General features: G+C 46.3%; 3 protein-coding genes and 1 long non-coding RNA gene across 4 annotated transcripts; 2 read left to right on the forward strand and 2 right to left on the reverse strand.

The window, feature by feature from the left end:
• Window positions 1-1,489: 1,489 nt before the first annotated feature.
• On the reverse strand, window positions 1,490-4,368 carry LOC133216213 (uncharacterized). The gene is made up of 2 exons (XR_009726578.1): window positions 4,152-4,368; window positions 1,490-2,688 (listed from the first exon to the last, which is right to left on the reverse strand). It is a non-coding gene; the product is annotated as an uncharacterized LOC133216213 (long non-coding RNA).
• A 273-nt stretch (window positions 4,369-4,641) lies between these two features.
• Window positions 4,642-16,407, forward strand: GNL2 (G protein nucleolar 2). Its single transcript, XM_061360747.1, has 16 exons — window positions 4,642-4,782; window positions 4,872-4,956; window positions 6,066-6,160; window positions 6,605-6,744; window positions 8,077-8,261; window positions 8,733-8,799; window positions 10,094-10,252; window positions 10,810-10,923; window positions 11,631-11,759; window positions 12,455-12,559; window positions 12,667-12,825; window positions 12,974-13,081; window positions 13,394-13,821; window positions 14,463-14,542; window positions 15,209-15,300; window positions 16,227-16,407. Exons 1-16 carry the CDS (start codon window positions 4,719-4,721, stop codon window positions 16,374-16,376), a joined length of 2,160 nt encoding a protein of 719 aa, XP_061216731.1. The 5' UTR covers window positions 4,642-4,718; the 3' UTR covers window positions 16,377-16,407.
• A 652-nt stretch (window positions 16,408-17,059) lies between these two features.
• On the reverse strand, window positions 17,060-20,967 carry DNALI1 (dynein axonemal light intermediate chain 1). Its single transcript, XM_061360752.1, has 6 exons — window positions 20,860-20,967; window positions 20,658-20,782; window positions 20,407-20,576; window positions 19,569-19,747; window positions 19,118-19,282; window positions 17,060-17,399 (listed from the first exon to the last, which is right to left on the reverse strand). The coding sequence occupies exons 1-6, from the start codon at window positions 20,938-20,940 to the stop codon at window positions 17,364-17,366; spliced, it is 756 nt and encodes a 251-aa protein (XP_061216736.1). The 5' UTR covers window positions 20,941-20,967; the 3' UTR covers window positions 17,060-17,363.
• An 86-nt stretch (window positions 20,968-21,053) lies between these two features.
• SNIP1 (Smad nuclear interacting protein 1) lies at window positions 21,054-24,817 on the forward strand. The gene is made up of 4 exons (XM_061360753.1): window positions 21,054-21,285; window positions 21,369-21,465; window positions 22,104-22,693; window positions 23,321-24,817. Exons 1-4 carry the CDS (start codon window positions 21,116-21,118, stop codon window positions 23,583-23,585), a joined length of 1,122 nt encoding a protein of 373 aa, XP_061216737.1. The 5' UTR covers window positions 21,054-21,115; the 3' UTR covers window positions 23,586-24,817.
• The last annotated feature ends 269 nt before the right edge of the window (window positions 24,818-25,086 follow it).

Raw genomic sequence — 25,086 nt, forward strand, 5'->3', positions numbered from 1 at the left:
AAGTCATCCTTTTGAGTTGTTTATGGATCATGTTCAAACGATTCCTGAAAGCCTCCCAGCTGAAAGATCTGATCTCACTCGATTCTCCAGCCTCAGCTAGCCTGTGAGATGAGTATTCTGTTTGTGCCAGGGTGTTGCATGTAAGCAGAACCGTTTTTCCCTTCCGCTTTTGCAGCAATAATCAGTAACCCTTTCATGAACCTCAGCTTGCTAATTCATAAACAACTCCTCCCTCCCTCCTGCTGCAGTATCTCAATCCAGTTCTCAACAAGGATTAGGGGAAAGAGAGAGTGCATTAGGAAGGTTTGATACACAGAGGCTCTGTTAACCGACTGGATTCCCTTCCGTAACTCATGGCAATATTAGCACAATGATTTCAAAACGAAACTGCATGTGACAGATCAACACAACCTGTTCTATAGAACTCTCTAGAGTTTTCTAGATAAACTGACAGACCACTTTCTGTCGTGGCCTTTTCTCTTCTTTCTTCCCTTTTCATAGCAAAATGGGAAGAAGAAGGGCCAAAGGCAAAGGGAAGTTTAAAATGCGTGTTAAGAATATCCAAGATTTTTTCAGTATGGGTGATATTGAAATTAAATTGTTTTAGAAAAATTAGGAAGAAAAAAGGATTAAAAATAAATCCAATTTCTTGGTATGCAATCAGTTCAAGATTTGTGCTGGTTCACTTCTGAATCTAGAAACATTTTGCCTTTGACCAAGGTGATTTGCGCACTGAGCTCAACAGTCCAAGCCAGAGACTTCCTTACATAGGCTGGTGTCATCTCAACTCCCATGCACATGAATGCTCTCTTTCAGCCCATCAAACAAGATCTGTTGTGGTGTTCTCTCCATGGCATCACTGTAAAATACGCTTCTTTAAACAAATAAATAAATACATGGGTTTGCTGAACAAGCTTTGTTTGCTTTATTCACCCAAAACTGGAGGGAAACCCCAGCTCTAACCAAAACTCTCCAGAAAAAGAGAGCCTTTGGGGTAATTCATTGATGCAATGGGGGATAAAGGGCAAGGAATAAAATGTTAACAGCTTACAATCATGGGTTTGGAACTGTTTAATTTCTATCTCATTCATGGAGATTTAGGAGCTAAAGCAGACAAATTCCACCAAACACAGGTTGGTTGTATTATGTTCTTACCCTCTCTGTGTAATATAAATCTGTAGTTTTCATCAGCTACAGTCAAGTTAAATGGGTGCACGTATACTCCTCAAACAAGAATTCACCAGCTTTCTACCCCCATGGAGATGGAGGCAATGTATACACTTTTTAGTTCATGTTTATGTTAAAAAGATTTCTCACTCAGAAGAAATCTCTGCTTTGATTAAAGGAAACAGAGTAGGATAGTGAAACAGGTTACCCCTAATGCTACTATTTGGATTACATTGCCTGAGATCACTAAAAGGGAGATTTTACATGTATTTACAGATTGTATTAAGTCAATAGTGCTCACAGAGAGAGATGTTAGGTATAATCAGTTTAAAATCTCTATTAAAACTACAGAAATACCAGCTGTATTTAACCAGTCACCATAAATAAATCACACCAATGGCATTTATACACATAATATATTATACCCAACTGAATGCCAAACCATCGTTTAGATGGAGCTGCTTGCCAGCATCTTCATGATATTCGAAGAGCAGCAGGATCTTAGTGGGAAAACAGAGGCAATTGGGCAGATAATATATTGTTATTTACTACACAAGCTCAAATGCCTGGTTAGAACCTGGCATTTAGGCCAAAAGGCCATGTCAAATCCTGTGCCACACAAAGCCGATGTTCAGCTTTCCACAAAAGAAATCACTTTTCATGACTATTAAAATCAAATCACAAAACTAAGCATTTGTACATAAATGCTTTAGCTTCTATTGCTAGTAACCACTTCATTCCTGTCAGAAAGATCAGATTTCTCCTCCCTCCAGCTTCCCCCTGTTGCTTTCCATCACCATTTTGGGAAGTCCAGATCCAAGGCAACAGTATCTGGGATCACTTTGTTTTGGTCTGTTAAGGAGCCATCAAACCTGGAGCTTGTTGCCAAGGAGCCCTGCTTCAGCTCTTGTGAGCTTTGTCCCTGAAAACCCATTCCTGAGGAGCTGAGCTGGGAAAACTACTGTGGTGATAAACCATCTACTGTATCTTCTGGCTGTGGTTGGGATGATTTTGAAGGCTGGCTAAGAAACCCACTTCTGTCCTTGTGTTCTGCAGGGAATCACTGCAACAGGGAGAGTAAGATGGCTGATGTTGCCTTTACCCTGTTAAAACCAAGTAGCTCAATTCCGTGCTGAAAAAGTGCTCTGATTTCAAGTCCAGTCTTGTTCTGAAGTCTTGGAGATCTCCTTTTCCTTCATTTAATTGACAAAATCTGTAGATCATACAAGGAAGACAGCCCCTGCCAAAAATCAAACATCACTGGTTTTTAATAATACAATGGGAATAACCCCTTAGAACATATGTAATTATGGCAATGAGTCATTCCAATGGCATCACATAACCACATTCACTGGGATTTTGACAAGGAAGAGGCCACATAAAACTCAAAAGTGATTTCATTTCAGGCCAGTCATGCCAATGGAGCCGAGGCCGTGCGGCAGATCTGACAGGCTGGGCTTCCATCATCGACCCCTCTGTCTTGTCGGGTACACAGCAGGGACAAGATCCCACTGCAGGCAACTCAAAAAGAAGAAGAAAAGAGAAGTTAAAAACTGAAATGGGAGGATGCATCAATAGCAAAGGAAAGGCTCATGAGTCATAGAGCAGCAAAAAATGAGTAGAGTAGGATATCTGACTGGCATGTGAACAGATACACAAGTAAACAACCACAGTTAGAGAGATCCTGCAACTTAAATACTGACTCTTAGCCCCAGCAATGCAATTTGGGTCAGGAAAACCAGGGGAAGAGAGGGCCATGCAGCCGAAAGGATGCATTGATTCCAATCTGAATGCAATTCCCAGATGCTGTCAGGAGAATCTGTTCTTCTGACAGCAAATCCAGGCTCGCAGCCCACTCTGATCAGGACGAAAGGGCTCACCATGAGCAGGGTTGGGGACAGCGGTGCTGAGACGTCCCTGTTAAGCTTCCAATGTGGGAATTCAGCAAGTAACTCTGAGGCATTACCAATAGAAGTTCTCCACGACATAACCTCATGTCTGAAGCGAGCTATTTCTATTCTTTCACAGAAAAAGACAGCAGCTTTCTGGGTGCGCTCCAAGATTATCTTGCTAACAATAAAAAGGGTGTTTTCTTAAGGAAAAGGAAGAAAGAGTGGGGGAGAACAGAGCAAGGATTACTCAACTATTTAGTCTAAAAACTCTGAAAATCAAAAGCATCTTCTGACAGATTGATATCAACTCTAATAGAAAACACACTTGTCCTGGGAAAACTCTGCTACATGAGCCTCAAGTCTGATAGCTTCAACAATTATCTGCAATTTGGCATTAATTTCTTAGGCCCACATCAATGTGTGCTTTTTAAATGCCCAAGGCACAGATAATTCTAGTAAGAGAGAGAGAGAAAAAAACCCACCCAAAAGACATCATAGGCTTAACCAAAACAGGCTCAACATGAGACCTCCATCTTACAAAACATCTCCCAAGTCTCATTAAGAGGCTGTTGTATTATGCATTACCTAAAAGCAAAACGCTGAAAAGCATTAGAAGAACAAAATCTCAGCAGCTCTGTTATTGTTCTGGATTTAGAGGAGCATTAGCAGAACGGGGAGGAAATGGAACAAGCCGTGAAGGCTCTGCTGCTAATAAGGGTTTAGGAACCATGGGCCAGAGCTTTGATTTGGGGGACGAATCCTCAACGTGTTGAGCAGCTTAGCCCCACCCCAATCTCTGGTCTAAATTAACACCGTTTCAGTGGAGCTTTGTTAATTCCCCCTAGGTGAGGATCTTTCCAATCTCTATTAGAACCTGGCAGTAACAGCGATGGAGGCTCAGCCTTCAGATACTGCAGTGCCTGTGCAATTCTTTACATGCACACCCAAACAGCCATGTTATTCCTAAGTTTAAGAAGCCAGTAACCCAGCAATAACCCTGTGTGCCCACGAACACCCCAACGCTGCCCCATGTGAGTGTGCTCCCCCCAGCACCTTACACCCGCAAACCATCCTGTGACCGCCCTCATTCACCGCGCAAGGGAAGCGGCACCAACGCCGAGCTCCCAAATGATTCTTATTATGTTGCTGTGAACAAACATCATTCCACAAACAATGAGGGCTGCTCTGCCAGCACCCTCGCTATTACAGCATCCTCTGCCTTTGAACCGGCCTGCGGACCTCCCCCTGCCCTGGGCAGGAGCCCCGCACACACAGCAGCGGCCCAACCGATGGGGCCGCCTCCCACCGGGGCCTCGCGGCCTCTCCCTGCCGCACCCGAGGGCGGGTGGTGGCGGCCTGGAGCTGGGGAGGCCCCGGGAAGACCGGCGGGAGGAGCGGGGAACCCACCGGGGAAGCGGAGAGGGGGGCACCGGGCGGGGACCGGGGCTGGGCCACTCGCACGCGTTGCCATGGCGACCGGAAGGCGCACACGTGGTTGCGCCTGCGCAGGCGGACGGGGGAGTCAGCGGAAGTGCGTCATGGCGCTGAGCGCCGCACGCCGGAATTGGCTTTGCCACCGCTTCCTGGCCGGTGTGGTGCGTGTGGCGGTGCGGCCGCTCGGTTCTTCTCGTCCGTGGTGAGCGCGGCCCCGCTTGCACCATGGTGAAGCCACGCTACAAGGGGCGCAGCACCATCAACCCCTCCCGCGCCAGCACCAACCCCGGTACGTAGGGGAGGGACACGGACACGCAGACCGGGCTGTGCCAGGCCCCGCTGGACCGGGCCTGACCCGGCGCTGTTTTGTCTCCGCAGATCGCGTGGGGGGAGAGGGAGGAAACAACATGCGGGACCGGGCCACCATCCGGCGCCTCAACATGTACCGGCAGAAAGAACGGAGGTGAGCGCGCCTCGGCCCTGGCCTGGTGCCGGGAGCACGGCAGCGAGCAGGAGCCGGGCGGTGCGGTGTCAGTACCGCTGCCGGCCGGTGCGGTGTCAGTACCGCTGCCGCCCGCGCCGTGCGGACACCGGGGCCTCGCTACTCAAAGAGCGCGTTTCTCAGCTTGCGCTCCGGCTGTGGCAGGACAAAGCACTGCTCCAGTGGAAGGTGCCCTTGCCCGTGGCAGAGGGTTGGAACTGGATGAGCTTTAAGCTCCCTTCCAACCCAAACCACTCTGTGATGTTTTCTGTCACACCATGAGCTGAGAAGCCTTGTCCTATGCTGTGTTGCGTGTCAGGGAATACAGCTGGAAAACACATGGTGCAGAACATCTGGTGTGATCTCAACGTAGGGTCGTGAACCCCGAAATGCCCAGAATTCCTTCATTTCCCACAACAAAACCCAAAAGTTCACCTCAGAATGTCCAAAAAGCCCGGCTTCCAACTGGTTCCTTTGCTGCGAGATGTCCCTTCACTGTGCTTGATTATCACTGGCTGTGGAGCAGCTCCCACCTTGTAAACACGTGCCTTGGTCCTGGTGTAGATGCTGTGGGGCTTTCTGGGAGTCCTGGTTCAGATTGGCAGTTGTGTTTTGTTTTGCCGGATTTCACTTTGTTTTGAGAGCAGCCTGGGGAATAGGTATTAAAAAAAGAATAAAATTGGTAAATTTAAGCCACATCTCAGCTTGGAAATTATCTTCTGATGAGCGCTCTGCACCAACTGATGGGTAGAGCTGATTGAAAAGTTCCACATGAGCCCATGAGGGAAAGAATTGCAGCTTGGTGCCTTTTGCACCCCAGTAAATCATTCCTGGTCTGACACAAGCAGCCATCATGAAGAGCTTGGTCAAACTGGAGTGAGATTTGAGCTGTCATCACTTCTTCTGGCCTGGTGTTTAACTTAATGGGCCTTTACTGGCAGCACCATCCCTGCTGAGGATCTCAGGAGCATCAGTTCTACATGAAAGATCTTTCTGGATGTTGTGGATGTACTTGTGGTGTAGTGAACCGCGGCACTAGTGGTGTGTATACTGCTCTTGCATATTTACATGTGTTCTCATTTTTCACTTAGAAACAAATACGGTAAAGTGATCAGGCCTCTACAGTATCAGTCAACAGTGGCACCAGGCACCGTTGCAAGAGTGGAACCAAATATTAAATGGTTTGGTGAGTTTCTTCCAACTTCAGACTCTGCAGCTTCAAAACTGTTGCTCTCTGTGTTTGCTGGAGGGTGTTTGCTGTGGATTTGTGGTCTTGGTGCTGTGTGGGACAGGAACTGAAAACAAAGGTGAAGGACCATGGGTGTGGACGCACGTGGACCTGTACTTTGGGTGTTTGCTTTCCACACACTCCTCTAAAGGGTGGTTATTCTTTGCTCACATTGTGCTTTCTGTATGTTAAGTGTCTCAGGGATACTCTTCATGTTTTCTTGGAATGAAAGGGATTGGCTTATTTATGCTTATTTGGGGTTTATCTCAGGTAAAATCCTCTGTTTCTTGTCACTGGTAGTTCTGATTCCAGACAAAGCATTAATACTTTATTAGCATCACCAGGTCTCTGGAGCAGTTAAGCTGAGCAATGGTCAGGTGCAGTGTGTGTTTTTACATGCAGGAAATACTCGTGTGATCAAGCAATCATCCTTACAAAAGTTTCAAGAAGAAATGGAAAATGTCATGAAAGATCCTTACAAAGTGGTCATGAAGCAAAAAAAGCTGCCGATGTCTCTTTTCTATGATCGCATTAAACCACACGTGGGTATCGTTCATCTCTACAGATACATTTAGTATAATGGCTTTACACTGAACAAGGGGAGACTGAGCTGAGCTCTTAGGCAGAAGCTCTTCCCTGTGAGGGTGCTGAGGCGCTGGCACAGGCTGCCCAGAGAAGCTGTGGCTGCCCCATCCCTGGCAGTGCTCAAGGCCAGGTTGGACACAGGGGCTTGGAGCAAGCTGCTCCAGTGGAAGGGGTCCCTGCCCGTGGCAGGGGTTGGACCTGGAGGAGCTTTAAGGTCCCTTCCAACACAAAACATTCTATGATTTATCTGTGGGCAATTGGGTTGTCTCTGTTCCATCTGTGTAATGTCTTCTGGAAGCATTGGAAGGGGAAGTTGGAGTGGCTGACTTGGGGAGGGATGTTTTTGAGAGCCTAATGCTGTAGATATTGAATTAGACATTGAATATGAAGCCAAAGAAATGGTCTATTACTTCCCCCTTGTTTGGGAGAAGATCTATTATTTATTAGAAATTCTCATTAGAAAACTTATCCTCAAACATCCCAGGTCTCAGTGGACCTGCTTAGAATACCTGCAGCAGCTTGCCACCCTCTGCTGTAATGCCTCTAATCCTTCGTGTGACAGAGGGACCTCTTTTGAGGATCCTTTGTACCACAGACACTCTCGTGTGATGAATATGAACTTTTTTTTATGTGCTTTTTATCTCATGCAGGCAGCCTTCATTTCTAGTGCATCAGGTTTTAGTTATTACCAGGTTTCTTTCGTGATGTCTGAACTATTATTTTGGACCCTTGTGAGCTGTTTTTTTTTCAGATGGAAACTTCCCAGGTTTATGTCATAAAAATGTTACTTAAATGAAGGGAAAAGTTATAAGAAACTAAAATGTGCATTACCAAAACAAATTGCTTCTTTCAGCAGTGAATTGTGTGCTGTTCCAAGAAAAGTTGGCATTCATTACAAGGCTTTAAAATCTACAGTTTTGATTGTAATTACTCCTGACAAAAATCTGTGAATTTGGCCAGATTTGTGCACTTGTTAGAAAAATAAGAAATGATCAAAGATAGCAGCTGAATTTTCATCATTGTAGCTTTAATTACGTTTGACATCATTTATGGGCAAAGAACTGAAGCATAGCTCTTTGGCAAGTGCAGTGTGTTTTGTTGCTTATTAAATATCCACTCTGATGTTTTTCAAAGATTAAGCTGGAGAACTCAAACACTGTTAGGAAAATGCCTGTAACTCTGGTCGCAGGTTGCAGAGTTGAGCTGAACTAAGGTCTTGTTCACTGCATGTCACGAAAGATGGAAAACACGGTGCTTGTGGGGGTTTTTATCAACCTCTTTTTCCTTAGACGTCCAGAGTTCACATTCTTGACACAGAAACATTTGAAACAACATTTGGCCCCAAGGCACAAAGGAAAAGACCAAATCTTTCTGCTAGTGATGTGCAGTCTCTGGTGGAGAATGCTGAAGCCTCATCAGGAGCTTATGATCAGGGCAAGGACCGAGACCTGGTGACAGAAGACACTGGTGTAAGGTAACTAGAACAGAGAAATGATTTGTTGTTTCCATTTCTGGAAAGCCAGCTTCATTTGTAAAGAAGTATCTAGTCCGTCCATGGACACTGTTTCTGTATGAGGAGAGGGAAAGTGAAATTAGCTCAATTTGTCATTTTTTTCAATCCTGTTTTGCCCTGTGTATTTAACCAAATTGTTGTTTCCATGAGATTCTTGTGGCTTTGTTCATAATTCCATCCTCACATTTTGGGGCAACTATAATTCCATCCTCACGTTTAGATAAGGAAGTAACCAGTGGACACGTAGGAACCTTGGAAAGAGGGCATGTTTGTAGGATCTTCCTGCAAGGGGGAGGATAGGGAGAGGGAGCTGAATCCCAGCTGCCTGTTACTCATGCCCCATCTCCTCTTTTGTCTGTCAATGGCTGTAGAGAAGTCAACACTGTAACCCTGTTATTGTGGCTGCTGATGTCTCTGGTAATCTACTTCCAGGGATGAAGCACAAGAGGATATATATAGGAAAGGACAGTCCAAAAGAATCTGGGGTGAGCTCTACAAGGTAAGCAACCTTTGTAATTTGCAGCAGAGTCGTGGCTGTCAGCCTTTAGAGAGTCAGATGCTTCAGCACAGCATTGGGTATCCTATACAGCAATAATCAGAAAAGCTCTGAAAGCTATTTATTGCTCCAATAGGGAAGCTTTGGTACACTTGGAATTTGCTGTAAAGTTTCTTAGAAACGTTAAGACTTTTTCATGCAGACATGTCCTGAGTTTGTCATTCCCTGGCCTGCACTCCCTGTCAGCCTACTTGAACTGACTGACTTGAAACCATACACCCTTTTTCTGGTACCAGTACAGTACATACACACAGAAATAGCCAGCTGTAGAGGAGAGCAGAGATTCAATTCAAACATCTGACTGAGCTCATGTCCCACTGGAATATGCATCCTTAAAATAGATGATCCAGAGATGGACTGGCAGGGCAGTGGTGTTAACTCCTTTTGGATCCCTGGGACTTCACAGATAAACCAGCCACATGCCCTGAATTTTCTTCAGACTAAAACCATCTGGCACTTTGATAGGGTCATCTCTGGAGGGCTCTGACCCTCAATTCCCTGTGAGCCACCTTGACAGGTAGAGAAATGGAAACAGACAATGAATTAGGACTTAAAGAACAGTCTGCTTGTGTGCTCTCAGTGCCTGTTAGGTGTGGAAGTGCTTGACTTTCTGCTCTGAATTTCTGGATGTGGATTAAAACCTTTTCATTTAGATCTGAAAGCCCTGGGAATGATAGAGCCAAACAGATTTCAGTAAAACCCTGCCAAAAATGCAGGAAAATGCTGTGAAACAAATTCATTTGGCTTGAAGCAAGTCATAAAATGACAGCTCCCTGCTGGAGATACTTAGTGGGCTAACAGCAGGTTCCTCCTTGGTTGTGTGTTTCATATTGGTCCAGAAAACATACTTTATATCCTGATCCTTTCTGAAATGGCAGGGTTGAATTGCTGTGGAATGGATGGTGAACACTGGTTTTTGTCTACTGAAGCAACTAATTTTCCCATGTGGGTGCAGTGTTTTCTTTCTCCAAGTGTTACAAGCATCTTCCTGGTGTGCAGAACAGGTAAAAGCTACTGAGGTGTCCAGTCTGGATTTGGTAGGGAGTTGAGAGAAAAGTGAGTGGAGTATTGATGAGTATTAGTCTGAGCTTCACTACTCTGTGGGGACGTAACTGTTGATTGTGAAGGACACAAGGTTTTTAGATGCAGTTCAGCAAATAACTAGTTTTCGTTTTGAAGGACAGATGTCTGGCTTTCTGTAAAATCCTTTCCTTCTGTGTGGTTTCTTTTTTTCCAGGTTATAGATTCATCAGATGTTGTTGTTCAAGTTCTTGATGCCAGGGATCCCATGGGTACTCGCTCCCCTCATGTGGAATCTTATCTTAAAAAGGAGAAACACTGGAAACATCTCATTTTTGTCCTGAATAAATGTGATCTTGTTCCTACCTGGGCTACTGTAAGCACATTCCTACTTGTTATTCCATGGAGCTTCTTTGTTCCTTTTGTAGCCTCTGCTTTAATTCTGTTGCCAGTCCTCATTCTCAAAGTGCAGAATGTAACTGGGTCAATGGGAACTCTCTGCTTGCCTGCTATAAAAGTAACAATTACCATGTAAATCTGTTCAGGTTTGGCTGAGTTGAGCAACCCTCACCAGCCACAAATTCTCTACTTCCTCTGTCTGGATTTAACAGTTCAGCTGGTGTCTCCAGAGTACGCTAAATGGTCGTGCACGTAAGATCCGTATCCACCACAGCTGGTTTGCTTTATGTCTTTAAACTAATTAGTTTTAGCAGTGAAGGCGTTTTTGGGAAATGGCTTGTCTTTTAGAAAAACAGTACTGAGTGTTTTTAGCTATTGCCTTGCTGAAATGCTTCAGAGGTTCTTACACAGCAGTTTTCATAGACAGTTGCATTTGTACCCAAGTGAACATGCTGTGTACTTCTGCTCCTAAGTAGATTGTTTTACCACCTCCACAGCACAGGGTTCCTAACCAAGTAATGTTTTCCTCTTTAGAAGCGCTGGGTGGCTGTCCTTTCCCAGGAGTATCCAACACTGGCTTTTCATGCCAGCCTCACGAACCCTTTTGGCAAAGGTGCTTTCATACAGCTTTTAAGGCAGTTTGGAAAGGTATGGAACCATTCGGGGGATTTCTGTTATTTGGGCCATGGGGGTTAGTGTGGAGTCTTGTGTTAGCATTTGGGGTTCAGTACATTCTCTATGGGCATGCTATCAACAACTTCATAAATAAAGCTCCCCTCTATGGAGAGAAAATGGAAAATATTCCTTCAAATGCATTCAAAGTGTTTGTCAAACTGAGGAGATCCAGAAAGAGTGGGTTTCACCAGCAGTCTGGCCTAGGTTTCTTGTAGACAGTGTCTCATAGACACTCCTAGGTCTCAGCTGAATGTGTAGAAGAAAGGAATATATTTCACTCCCATTCATGTATGTGTATTCTGTTGAGGTATTTTCATTTTAAGTGTCTTCATCTATCCAAGAAAGACACCTTCTGTTGTCTTTAGATTACTGTCTCTTCAAGCCATATCTATATTCTGTCCTCTCAGCATAAATGGTTTCTAACTAAGGTGCTCACAAGTAATTTTAGAGCAGCCAGGAGCACAAGGGGATTATGTCTTACTTTTGAAATAGCAGATACTTTCTTCAGTGCTCGGAGTTCTTTGGTGGCAAGTTGGTTGTACCCAATTTCTCGTGATAGAAATGAGAGATGATCTCATTTTTTGATCTGGTGCTTAGGAGTCCCCTTTGCCTTTCAATATAGAGGGAACAGTAGAACTGTAGTAACTCTGAGGTGATATAAACATGCTCTTTCTTAACAGTTACACTCTGACAAGAAGCAGATCAGTGTGGGGTTCATCGGTTACCCAAACGTTGGCAAAAGCTCAGTGATCAATACGTTACGCTCTAAGAAGGTCTGCAACGTGGCCCCTATTGCAGGGGAAACTAAGGTAGGAAGAGATCCCTCCATTAAAGATACAAATTAATTGTGTAAGTGTATTGTTAAAGGCAGACTTCATATAAAATTAGCTCAATGATGTTTTCAAGTCTTGCTTGAAGAACTATCTGGGCTACCTAACTGTGAGTCTGAGTAGTGGCTGGTTGACAGTCATTGCTCTGAAGCGTTGCTGCTGGGAGCATTCTTGTGTTCCTCCTCTGCCTGCACTGTAGTGCTGAGATCTGAATGCTCAGCTTGCGCTGGCTCAGCATCTGTGCTCTCCTACATCAAATGAGTTGGGTTTATTTGTGCTGTCAGGCTCTGTTAGTGCTGGTTTTCTAACTCTCTTCAAGAATGTGCCAGTAAACAAGTGAACAGAGTTACAGGAATCTTCTTTGCTAGCTTGTTCCTTTTACTCCTAAATGTCACGAGTTAAGGATCGTAGAAAAAGAAAACCATGGAATATCACAGTTTATTGTGATTGTAGTTTCCTCACCTTATTCCTGTGAGTTAATAGTTGGATGCAAACACCACAGGAATGGCTTTGAAACAGAAGGAGCAAGGTGGAACACACCTTGACTAGCTTACAGAGTTATATTCTATTTCTGTGTGTTAATACCAAGTTCCTAAGTCTTGTGTATTAAAACCATGCATTTAAAAAGCAGAGTGTGGAAGGAGGTAACATGGGGAACTACTGATCTCTTTCAGGTGTGGCAATACATTACCTTGATGAGGCGGATTTTTCTCATCGACTGCCCAGGTGTGGTTTATCCATCTGGAGACACAGAAACAGACATTGTGCTGAAGGGAGTGGTATGTGTCTGTGCATAATGCTGGCAAATCCTTGCTGGTGTCAGTGTGATGGGTTCAAAATGAATGCACACTTTCCAAAGGGTTGATATTCCACCGTTCATTTTCAGGTTCAAGTTGAAAAGATTAAGAGCCCTGAGGATCACATTAGTGCCGTGCTGGAAAGAGCCAAACCAGAGTACATCAGAAAGACGTACAAAATTGATTCCTGGAATGATACAGAAGACTTCCTTGAGAAACTTGCTTCTAGGACTGGAAAACTGCTAAAGGTGTGACAACGTTGTGTATGTGCAGGCTGGAAGAGCATGTGGCCTGTTCCTGACCAAGGGAAATAGGAATATTTCCATTACTTACACTTAATAGAAAGGCAGTATGCCCTGCAAACATGAACATCAGTTGTTACTGTTGTCTTTCCAGGGTGGTGAGCCTGACCTGCAGACTGTGAGCAAGATGGTTCTTAATGACTGGCAGAGGGGCAGAATTCCATTCTTTGTGAAGCCACCAAATGCAGAAACAGGTCCCCAGGTTAGAATGTGATGCTTGCGCCTCTTCTCACATACTTGTTTTGCCTCCTGGAGTGCCATGTGATTTGGGTAGTGCATGGCTTGGGCTGTGCCCAGTCTGGTGATTCAGGTGACACTCACTTGAATTTGAGGACCAGGCAACAGTGCTCTTTGCAGAGATGTCTCATCATTTTACACCACCTCACTGCCAGTAATGTCAGCAATTATCACATAGTTAGCTTGTCATCTTTCAAAGAGATAAAGTGGAAATCGCTGTAAGAGATGCTGGGCCATACTTTGTGAATAATATATCCATTGCATGTCTTCTTTCCAGCCTCCTGCATTGGCAGCAGCTGTGACATCAAGCCAAGATAATAATGAGAAGATCTCTGAGTCCCTAGAATCAAGTGTGGAGGCAGCAGAAGAGAAGAGGAATACAGACACTGAAATCAAGCAGCTCATGTCCCATGTTCGGCAGAACTTCGGGAGGATTAATGTGGCACCACAGTTCTCAGAAGAAGACCTGGTTCCTGTAGATGTGCCAGGCTTTGAAACGGACAATGATTCTTCTGGAGAGGAGGAGCAGGAAGAGGAGAAAGAGGAAAATGAGCAACATCAAGACTTAGCAGAGGAGGAATCGCAGGTGGCTGTCCCAGGTGCCAAGGAGAGCTCTAAAGCAGCTCTTAAGGCTTTGGATGAGAAGATAGCAAAATACAAAAGATTTCTGGATAAAGCCAAAGCCAAGAGATTCTCAGCAATCAGGTATCTGAGGATGTTCAGTGACACCTATTTCACAGGGGGAAAAGGGTTAATGTGATGCTGCAGTAGTTTCTCTCCATTCATGGCTTGCTTGGCTGGTTCCGCTGTGTTGCCACACACAAGCTGCCACAGCTTAATCTAGTTTAGCCTTAAAAATCTGAACTTTGCCTAAGCAGCAGTTTGGTTTTGAAAGATTATTCAGAGAAGTCCTATTTAGCAGCATGACAAAGTGCTTTCTCTTCTGGAAAGCTGCTGCTTAGGCTATGGATTAGAAATCTGTTGGTTTTCTGGGTAGCAGCATTGGATCTTTCCTTAATGTTGGGTTCTTCCCTGAGCAATACCAAGGCTGCTGTCCTACCTGGATACACCAGCTAGGTCTCCATGCATGTGCATCCTTGCTCTTCCATCAGGCCCAGTTTCAATGAAGCTCACTGTGAGGGTTAAGACGTCAAGGTTAAGTGTTACATTTTGTCCCTTTGTGCAGCACACAAGCTCACTAACTCCAGAGACAAGATTACCATGACGTGTTTTAGGTGCGAAGGCTGTTTCTTTGCTGCTGGGATCCGCTGCAGACTGATTGCATCTCAGAGGTGGTTTCATTCTGTGTTAGAACATTCTTTCATTGCTTATTTTCTCTCTTGCAGAATCCCGAAGCAGCTGAGTGAAAAAGTGTTTGCAAAGTCCATGCAGAAGCCTGAAGAACCCAAAGCAACTGAAGACAGAGGTAAATCAAGATTAGTAGATGTTCTTAATCTACATTTGGAAATGCTGTAAGCATGAGAAGAGAGTGAGTTAGGGGGAGAAGCGTTTGTTAGCCTCTGATTGCAAGTTTGGTTCCCTAAAGCTTGTTAAATCCATAGCTACCTTAAGGGCTCCCTGATGACCTTTGCTGTAGCCTTTCTGTAGGCTTGTCTGTAGAAGTCCCTCTGTTAGAGAATGAAGGTGGAGACAAATGTTGCATTTCCAAAAGAATGGTGCTATGGGGAGCTTGTGTTCCCTATGGTGTAATGTTACACAGAAGGGAGTGGAAGGGGTTTATGATGTTATAAAAGCACAGCAATACTCCAGGCTATAGGATTTACTGTGGTGACTTCAAGAGTCTGTGGCTTCAGTTTCCATCGTAAGTTTGATTAAAGGCAAACCCTATTGTGCCAGGACTGTGAAGTTCTTCTGGACTTGCATGGGGCTTTAAGCAGTCTCAAGGGCAGTTTCATAGTACTAGTGAGTGATTTTCTGGTGAGGAACTTGCATGCTGTTTGCATAGAAGCTGTTGAAATACAACCAAAGGAATGCTTTGCTAAAGTAGATGGAACGATGACCCTAGTCTTAAGTTCTGCAAGCAGATTGGTGTTTTGGAAGGTGCCCCAGTAGTGATCTCTGCTGTTTGCAGGCACCACAGAGAAGACAAGAAAAAGGAAAGCAGAAGAGGAAGATGATGATGATTTGGGTAAACAGCCATGCAAGAAACTTACATCCAAAGAAGTAAGTGTGTTTTCTTGTAGTACAACAAACGTGCAGAGTGCTAGAGCTGGCTTTTTGTATACATAGATTGACCATTACCACATAAGGGCTTTGAGACTGAGCACTAATAGGAGGGAGTGAGCTCAGGGACTGTAGCTGAGTGTCCTGGTTTTGGTGTTCGGTTAAACCACAACGCTGAGGTTGGGTGAATGTGAAGACACGGTGACTTGCTGTGGACATGCAATATGCAGGAGCATGTTCCAGCTGAGCATGGACCCATAAAAGGGTCCAACAGGTAACCACAATGGGAAGAGTGTTGAAGGGGAGACTTCTTTGTGGGTAATGGTCCTGCTTTCGGTGTTAGCTGGCACTGCAAAGAGAGCAGGGTCTAAATCCTGGGAGATGAGAGGATTTGGAAGTAGATGGGCAGTCCTGGTCTGTCTTTAGTGAAAGTCACTGCTGGTTTCCGTTCATGTTAGTCAAGCCTAAACTAATTCCAAATAATTATGTACTAAGTGATATCGTCTGCAGGACTTTGAAAGGGATTTATAAGTGTACTTATATGGTGTGTAAATAGTTTTTAGGGCATTGCTATGGGTTGTTAGGGCAGTCAGAGGGGAGCAGATGGCCAAATTGTTTGTGAGCATTGTCACATCGTCTCTTGAAGACCTCTTACATGCCCGTGCACATCACACTGCTTCTTGTAAAGAAGCTCTTGTAAAGGTTAAAGTTACCTTCCTTTGTTTAAGAGCACGGGTAGGTTCCATGTAGATGTCCATATGTTCACATCAGTAATGTTTCCTTTGAATTGATTGTATTTAAGGTACGTGGAATGCGAAGCGAATGACATTTGAAAGCTGCAAACGAATCCAGGCTATGGATACTGTGGATTTGCTAATGTGGTTTGTGTGTATGTATTTGCTAATGTGGTTTGTGTGTATTTGCAGAGAAGACGAGCTGAGAGGCAGCAGCGCTCCAAGAAAGTCGGAGTCCGGTATTATGAAACTCACAACGTGAAAAATAAGAATAAGAACAAGAAAAAAACTGGCTTGGAGGGACAGAGATCAAAGCCCCAAAAACCCAAACATAAGCAATAATTGCTTATTCTATTAAATTTTACATAAAACAGCTCTAGTATGCAGTGGCTTTTTTTAATATGAAACTTGTACTTCCCATTCAAAGCCCAGTTTGAGTTGTCTGCCTCGTTCCCAGGAGTAGCATCTCGCTCTTTGTTTCTGCATCATCTGAAAGTCCTTTATGCAGTTGGAGATCCTGGTATTTCCACATCCCTGTCTGAGGCCAGTAAACACTGCATTGGCAAAACAGCTCCTGAAGTGGTATTTAGTGGTGGTGGCTGGTCTTGTTTGTTTGATTTTTCTGGAAAAATTCAGATTTATGGAGGTTTTTCATGTAATTAAAGTAGATTCTCTTTCCTATGACTGTTTGCTGGATGTAACCAGTTAGTTACACAGGTACCTCTAGTGAAGATTGCATTCGCTTCCATTGAGAAGCAATGCCTGGCATGGTGGTGTACCCCTTTGTCTCATTAGAAATAACCATGTATTTCTCATCCTAGTTACTGCTAACAGTACTGGCAGGGGATTTTGATGTACAATTTACACCAACATGCACCTACTCAAGGAAATAACCCCCCAGACACCCTGCCCACGAATGACCTGGCTTTGATTTGTGGTGAATGTGACTTAGATTTATTGTAGATGCTTTGTATATGGTTTCTCATACTTTATATGACATTCTCAAAGTAATAATGTTACAGAGATGCATATAGAAATGTTTATTGCTTTGAAGGTCATGTAGCATGTTACCAGCAGGCAAGTCCCAGCCATGCTTGCTGTTCAAAGAGCTGAATGCTGAGACAGCACTGAAAAAGGGTGCAGTAATTAATGAAGCTCTTGAAATTCAACTCTTCAAGAGACAAAGAAGGACAGAACACAACTGTGCTGCTTCAGTTACCGGTAAGTGAAAATTCAAGCTTGTTTTACAAAGACAACTCTTTGTTACTAATTGCAAACTTCTTGCTCTGACAGCTCTTCTGAATGCTGCCTGGAGGATAAGAACAAAATCTACTTATTTGGTGCAATGATGCTTTCCAGTTGTGCCTGAAAAACAAACGAGACAGTAAGTCAAATTAGATTTAATATAAAAAAATAAACCCACGTTGCTGTAAAGTGATAAATTATCTGTTTGATATTCAAAGCGAGGAGCTGAGGGATGCTGCAATACTTTTAAGAGAAGCAGGCCGGGGTTGTTTTTTCTCTGAGCTATCCCATTCCTTACTACACATTTTATAAATTAGCTTTTTGCTCTTGGCATACACACTTGTTGCATTCTGAGAAGAAAAGAGCTGGCATTGGTTCCGTACAATGAAAGAGCCGTTTAATAATGTAAAGCACTGAAGAGGAAATTAAATAAAAGCTGTTGAAACAGTGGTCCGAATTCTCTGATTTCAGGCTGGACTATGTTAGCTAAATTAAATATTTGGCTCTCTAGCATTTGGAACACAAACCCTGGAACAGAAGTATCTGGGAACAGCGAGTTTTGCAGTTACTGAGACAACTTGACGCCCAATTAGTAGATTTATCAGAGAGCTACTCGTGCTCGGGGAGCACGTCCTGTGTGAAGCATCCAGGACTCCTGGGTTGTCCTCTTCTAGAGCTGCCATGAAAAAGAAATGACAGCAGTGTATCCACAGCTGTTGGAGTACTTCAGGAAACGTGGGTTCTGTGGCAATGTATGTTTGATCTAAGAGTTACTTCATCTTGCACCCTAGAACATTTCAAGATGGCTTGAAGGAGTCAATGGTTTAGAAAGGAGAAACTGAAGGGTGAAGATAAGGAGAGCAGCTCAGTGTAAAGGAAAAAGAACCCTAGACTGGTTTGTGTTGGAAAGGACCTCAAAGCTCCTCCAGTTCCAACCCCCTGCCACAGGCAGGGACACCTTCCACTGGAGCAGCTTGCTCCAAGCCCCTGTGTCCAACCTGGCCTTGAACACTGGGAGGGATGGGGCAGCCACAGCTTCTCTGTGGGCACCCTGTGCCAGCGCCTCAGCACCCTCACAGGGAAGAGCTTCTGCCTAAGAGCTCAGCTCAGTCTCCGCTCTGATCGTTCTTTAGCTGTATCCAGAAACATTAAACGTTTAGGGTAACATTTTGTCTTTACTCACTGGGATTTTTTCCTTTCAAAAGCAAAGTAACGAGCAGAAGCTGTTTTCACCAAAGCAGCATGCACAAAATTGCTCCTGTAATTATTTAGTCCCTGCTGCGTAAGTACACAATTGTTCCTATTATGCAATATTTAATGTTAAATGGTGCAGCTTGTTATCAGGGAATCAACTGTAATGGCCAGCAGCAAAGGAACAAAACATCTCAACTTGCCAGCACTAGATTTTCTGATTTGTAGCTGGGAAGGGGTGGTGCTGACATTGTAACCTCACAGTCAAGTTGTGCAGGAGCAGATTCCTGGAGTATTGGTCAAGTTTGAAGCATCTGACTGTAACAATTCATCATTTTCTGAACAAATTCTGCCCTCTCCCTGGCAAACGTCTGCGTATGAGTAGAATTTGGGTATTCTCACCTGCTGTTTTCATCATCAGGTTTACTGATGGTGACCGGTTGAGTGAGCAAGGAAGCAGAGAATGCGAAAGCACTATTTTTCCCATTTCAGTGAGAATTTAAAGGAAGAAGAACATTAATGCAAACACCTTCATAAGTGTAATACTTCTAAATCCATGAGGAGAAAGTTATTTCTGTGTATTTCTAACTACAAACTGACAAGATTGACCATTACTACTTGAAATGGTCTTTTTGTTTTTAACTAACCTTCAGCTGCTGATTGGTTCTTTTCAGGAGCTGCACCTCTTCAGTGTGTTTCTTTTCTTCTATCTGCCTCCTTTCATTTTCCCGTTTTTCAATAGCTTCACATTTAGCTTTCTGGTCACTCACTTGTGCTTCCAGCTCCCGCTTTTCCTCTTCTAGCTCTGCAATCTTAAAGAAGAGTATAGATCCCTCAAGTTTTCTTTGTTAATAATCAATATTCAGTTAAGATGGGACAAAGCTCTACATTGTACAGTCTTTATCACGTTCCAGACATCATAGCACATCATTTGCTCAATGCAATTAAGCCCTGAGAAAACAGACAAGTATTCTGATGATCTTTACTGCCATCCAGTGGCAATAGAAATAACTGGTTCCATATAAAGCTTTAAATGTACTATCCCTATGCTGTATCACACGCAGCAAACTGCATTCTGGGGTGAACAGCCCAACTTACTCTTTTTATCATGTCAGATTTGCCGTGCTCAGATTGCAGTGCCTTCCTCATGCCAAACGCAACACTGCTCTCGTACAGCGTCTGGTAAGCAGCCATGGTCATCTGGATTTCATCCCTGACCCGCAGCAGCAGCAGTCCTCGCTCAGCACAGTTGATCGTGACTTCTCGGATCAGTTCATCTTTAAAGCAAGGGTACAACAGTCTACTTAGTCATTTATCTGGGAATGCTGGATCCACACAGGGCCCCGAGCTTTGTTGTCTTTCACCCGTTCTCTGCACCATGAAAGCAGCATGGGTTTAGTACAGATAGTAAAATTACTTTCTTTTGTATGCTGGCATGTAAAAGCAGAGTGGTGGTGTAGAACCTGTGGTCACAACAGTGATAGTGATCCACTGAAGCTGTAAGAGCAAGTGCCTAAAACATTGTAATGATTTCTTGCAGGGGAAGCTTACAGAAGAACCAAGAGCCTCCAGAAGATTCCTGCTCAATGTCAGCACCATGGCAGCAGAGAGTGTAAGTCTTTAACAGTTACAGAGCCTTTCAAGTTATTTAAAACTATTGGGTTAAGTACAACTAAGGGATTTTTATGCTTGTTTGCAATTTTTACTGCTTTACAACATGTCTTTCGAGGAACATGGTCTGTATAGAAGCTGACAGCGTCAGCAGGTGCTGATGGGCACCTTGGCCTGACATGTGGATCCCTGACAAGGAAGGCAAAGGCAGTGTGCCCTTCCCTTGCCTGGTGGTCCCTACCCTATGGGCTGTGTTAAGCCTCCTTGGAGGAGGAGGAGAATAGCAGCTGGGGCCTGGCTGTGGGAGCTGCAGGGGGGCACTGACCGAAGCACTGCGAGTAGAGCTCCCTGCGCACGGGGCAGATGCCGGTCTCCCGCGCCTGCCTCTGCTGCAGCCGCAGGTCCAGCTGCTCCTGCAGGTGAACGACGTCCAGGCGGGTGCTGGGCGTGCTGGACACCTCCTGCACCCACAGCTTGTTGTCCTCCGTCCATTCCCTGCCAGGAGAAACACGGGGTGTTACCGGGCACCGCCAGGCACGGTGTGTGTGTTGGGGGGGGGAGCCCGGCTGCGCTCACCGCGGCGGCAGGATGGCGTTGAGGAGCTCCTGCGTCTGCTTCCCGGCCGCGGCGGCCGTGCTGGGCGGCGGGACGGGTCCTGTCGGGGCGGGCGGCGCCGAGCGGCTCGCCTGCAGCGGTGGGGTCTGCGGAGAGAGCAGAGCGCGGTGGGCAAGGGCGGGACGGGGCCCTCGGGCGGCCCGGCCCGGCCGGTCCCGCTCACCCCGGGGGAGCGCTTCTCCGTGCGGCGGGAGACGAGCATCGGCGGGTTGTACCGCAGCAGCGAGTCCGGCGGTGGGATCATGGCGGCCTCGGATGCCGTTGTCGCTATGGCAACGACGCCGTGCGGGAGGCGCCTGCGCGGTTGGGCGCTATTAAGCGCAGGCGCAGAGCTGCCTGAGGGCGGGGCGGTGCTTGCCGGAAGTGCTTCCGGGCACCGGAAGCGGGGCGCGCTTCCCTTTGTGGCGGCCGGCGGCGCCATGGAGGCGGAGGCCGAGCGGCGGCGGGAGCGGAGGCGCCGGGACGTGGCGGTGAAGGCCGAGAAGCGGAGCCCCCGGCGCTCCGGCTCCCGCTCGGCGCGGGGCAGCCAATCTCCGCCTGCCGAGGAGCGGCGGGGCCCGGCCGGGTCGCGCCAGGGCAGGAGCAGCAGGTAGGGCCGGGCTCGGTGGCTGCGGGCCTTGCGCTCCGCCCGACCCGGCTCCGCTCCTCATTCTTGCTCTCGTTGCTTTAAAGGTCGCCCAAGAGGAAGAGCAAGTCCGGGCGGAGGAGCCGGTCCCCGCGCGGCAGGAGGAGCCGCAGCCCGCACCACGCCGCCGTGAAGGTGAAGCAGGTAATTGGCATTGTCGGTAGCACCGAGGCCCGGTCCTGCCCGCGGAGGTGTTAGCGGGGCCTTGCGCGCTTCATGACGCTGTCCGACAGCGGTTCCTGTGGGACTCGGCCGTGAGAGGTACGAATTACAGCATCCCAGCCTGGTTTGGGTTGGAAGGGGCCTTAAAGCTCATCCAGTTCCAACCCCCTGCCACGGGCAGGAACACCTTCCACTAGAGCAGCTTGCTCCAAAACGACTTCTCGGCTGGCAGTTACATTCCACGAATCCTTGTAGTGTGAGCGTCAGGAGGAGGGTCCTGGCACTTTAAGAGCTCTTGCTGCCCACCCCAGGCCTTGCCAGAAGTACACATGTGTGCATGAACCCAGCCTGTGCCCTCATGCAAGCTGCTTCTGCGAGCTCCTTTGCCCAGTGCAGATGATGCATTGCACAGTTGCTTGATCTCTCTTTGGTGAGAATTGTGGGAATCGAGATAGCTTGGCAAGGAAGGCAGTTTCTCTCGTGTAGCAGTAGATCCCCTGACAGCGTCCAAGTGTGTGTTTTCCATGCGTAGGATTGTGATTTGCTTAAAAGCCGAGGTAGATTTGCTGCTCTTTCGTGCCAGTTCTGCCTGCGTTGCTGTAAGTGATTCTTCATTCCAGGAGCGAGATGATCACTGCCGGAGAGGAAACGAGGAGCGAAAGCAGAGATACCCATCAGAACCAGAACACAGGAGAGACAGGAGCGGTGACAGAGACAGGCACAGAGACCACGCAGACAGAAGGAAGAACCTGAATGAGCGGCCTGGAGTCCGTGGCCACGAGCGAGAGAGGGATGTCCACAACATCCGTGAGCAGCAAGCAGAGAGGGAGTTTTACAATGAGAGAAGACGAGAGCATCGACAAAACAACCAAGGCAGTGGCGCTGAGCAGAAACCAGAACTGGGGCAGTCTGATAACAAACCTAAAGAAAAACCTGCTGTGAAGAAAGAGAAGCCAAGCTTTGAACTGTCGGGGGCGCTGCTGGAGGACACCAACACTTTCCGAGGTGTGGTGATCAAGTACAGCGAGCCCCCTGAAGCGCGCATTCCGAAGAAGCGCTGGCGCCTTTATCCCTTCAAAAACGATGAGTTTCTGCCAGTCATGTACATTCACAGGCAGAGTGCTTATCTGCTGGGCAGGCACCGCAGGATTGCAGATATTCCCATCGACCACCCCTCCTGCTCGAAGCAGCACGCTGTGTTTCAGTACCGGTAAGTACCTGCTGATGAAACAGGATTATTCAGGAAAGAGAAAGAAAAGCAAGCAAACCCCCCTGGATGTGCACGGTCGAGAGGTATGAGTTTGCTGTCAAATACATTAGAGATGGGATTTATGTTGGCTGCTGCACATCATCCTAGCAGTAATCAAAGCCATCTGTAATTCCTCCTATTTAACCACAAGCAGCCTTTTAGTAAGACAAATGACACAGCAGGGTTAGGCAGAGCTGATGTGTATCCTAACTGGAATGATCTGGCAGGTGTAATTGGCAGTAAAAGTGTTTGAGAAAGAGTTTTTATCCATGTGGCCTTTCACAGCAACGTGTGCCCATCTCCTCTGGAACAGCAGGGGTTGCCTGCTGCTGAAGACAAAGATGCTCTCATAGGGCACAGCCATCTGTTCTGGTGTAGGAATTGCTTTATTATATTACCAGAAGTTTTAGGAGGTGATGCAGTCTCAGAATCTGCTCAGTCTCACAGTTTCCCCTTGCTCTCATCAGGCTTGTTCTGATCTCTGTGAGTGCAGATGAGTATTAACTGCACCAGGGGAACCCGTCTGCTTTCGGAGCGTGTTTCCTTGCTGGCTGTTGTGATGGAATGGGTGTTGTTTTGTTTCACCAGGCTCGTGGAGTACACCCGTGCCGATGGTACCGTTGGCCGCAGAGTGAGGCCCTACATCATCGACCTGGGCTCTGGGAATGGCACTTTCCTAAACAACCAGCGGATTGAGCCGCAGCGCTACTATGAACTGAAGGAGAAGGATGTGCTCAAGTTCGGGTTCAGCAGCAGGGAATACGTTCTTCTCCATGAATCCTCGGATAAATCCGAGGCCAACACAAAGGACGATGATGATGATGATGAGAAGGAGGAAGAGTCTGACAGTTAACAGATGAGGAGGGAAAGGGAAGGGGCAGGAGAGAGAAATTGCAGTTGAACGTGCATTGGAGCATCGCAGCACTGATGCCTCTTATTGCCTTAAAGTCCTTTTTCTGTTGCTCTTCTGTTCTCATAGTTTGTTTTGGGGGACTTCCCTGGTTATTCATTTCTGATAGTTCTGCATATTGGGAAATACAGCTTTTCTTTGTTCTTTTTTTCTCCGCTTTTCCTCCCCAACAAGCAGAAGAGCACCTGGATGTGAAAGCTCTGATGCTGGGAGAACTCCACAGACGTTGAAGGACATTTCTGCCAGGAAATGACTTAGAACACAGCTGGTGTATTTGAAATGATTTTTATTGACTGTTTTCTCATAGCCCTTTGAAAATGCTCCTTAACAGAAATCTTAGTTAGAAAGTAACCCCATGAGTTTTGTAACACATCATGTTCCCTAGTTGGCCAAATTCCTTTGCCTGATAGGAATTCTGGACAGGAGAGTTTAGCTGGCTGGCTAGTAATGAGGTGGAGAAGTTGGCATGCGCTGGGTACTTGGTTTGCCTTGTGAGGGTCTTTCACTGGAATTCACCACCCAAAAATCACGAGGCAATTGGAAATAGAAGTCAAAGTCTTCCTGGGGCTTCAGGTGCTGCTGGTGTGGTTTGGGAGCCGAGATCTGGGTCGTCTTCCCACGCATGGTGCTGAGCTTATGCTGGATATCAAGTGTTAGGGGCTGGAGCCTTTATTTCTGGCACCACCCCAGCCCACAAATAACTTCTCCTTGGTTTTGTTTGCATTACACAAAGACCTATGTGGTGATTTGTTTCAACCCGAGTTTGCACTATTTTTCTTTTGATAAAGAAAATACACAAATCACTTGTTTAAAATACTTCCCCCCCCCCCTTGAAACAAGGCTTTAAGAAGAGGATGAACAGTTCCACTCCCTCAAGTACATGCATCTTTGGATGTCTCCCCCCCCATGGCTTCACACTGTAAGAAACATGCATTTTCCACGCTGCTCCCAGTGCGTGTTTGTTCCGTGGTCGCGGGCTCTCTGACCTGTGCTCATGTGCTGTGCACGCATGTTGCACACGTTCCATGTTGCACGCACAGGCTGGAACACTTGGGATGTAAATACAGGGCATTGCTGCAGGGTTTCACATGGTAGGTAGCGTTTTGACTCGGAGGATCTCCTTTATATTATACTCTAAGGGTTTTTAAATAAAGAATTTGTAAATTTAGCCCTAATTACTTTTAGGTGTTAATATTTCTCGGGGGTGCCTTTCTTTTCCTTTATGTTCTTTGAAAACATGAACTGATGATGGGATGGAGGGCACTAAATACGTTAAGGAACCATATAAAGCATGGTTTGGGTACGGGGGAGGCTCCTCCCTCCCTTTCGGGGTCCTTTGCCCCTGGGTTCAGCCTCAACTCAGGGGGCCGGAGCGCTGTCACCGAGTCCCTAACGCTGGGCCCTGCTCCGGGGTGACCGGGGCGGAGCGGAGAGGAGAGGAGAG

The sequence above is a fragment of the Neopsephotus bourkii genome, unplaced genomic scaffold, assembly GCF_033783945.1.
Source record: "Neopsephotus bourkii isolate Nb327-2 ecotype Australia unplaced genomic scaffold, CSIRO-AGI_Nbou_v1 NB_1036, whole genome shotgun sequence".
Lineage (NCBI taxonomy): Eukaryota > Metazoa > Chordata > Aves > Psittaciformes > Psittacidae > Neopsephotus > Neopsephotus bourkii.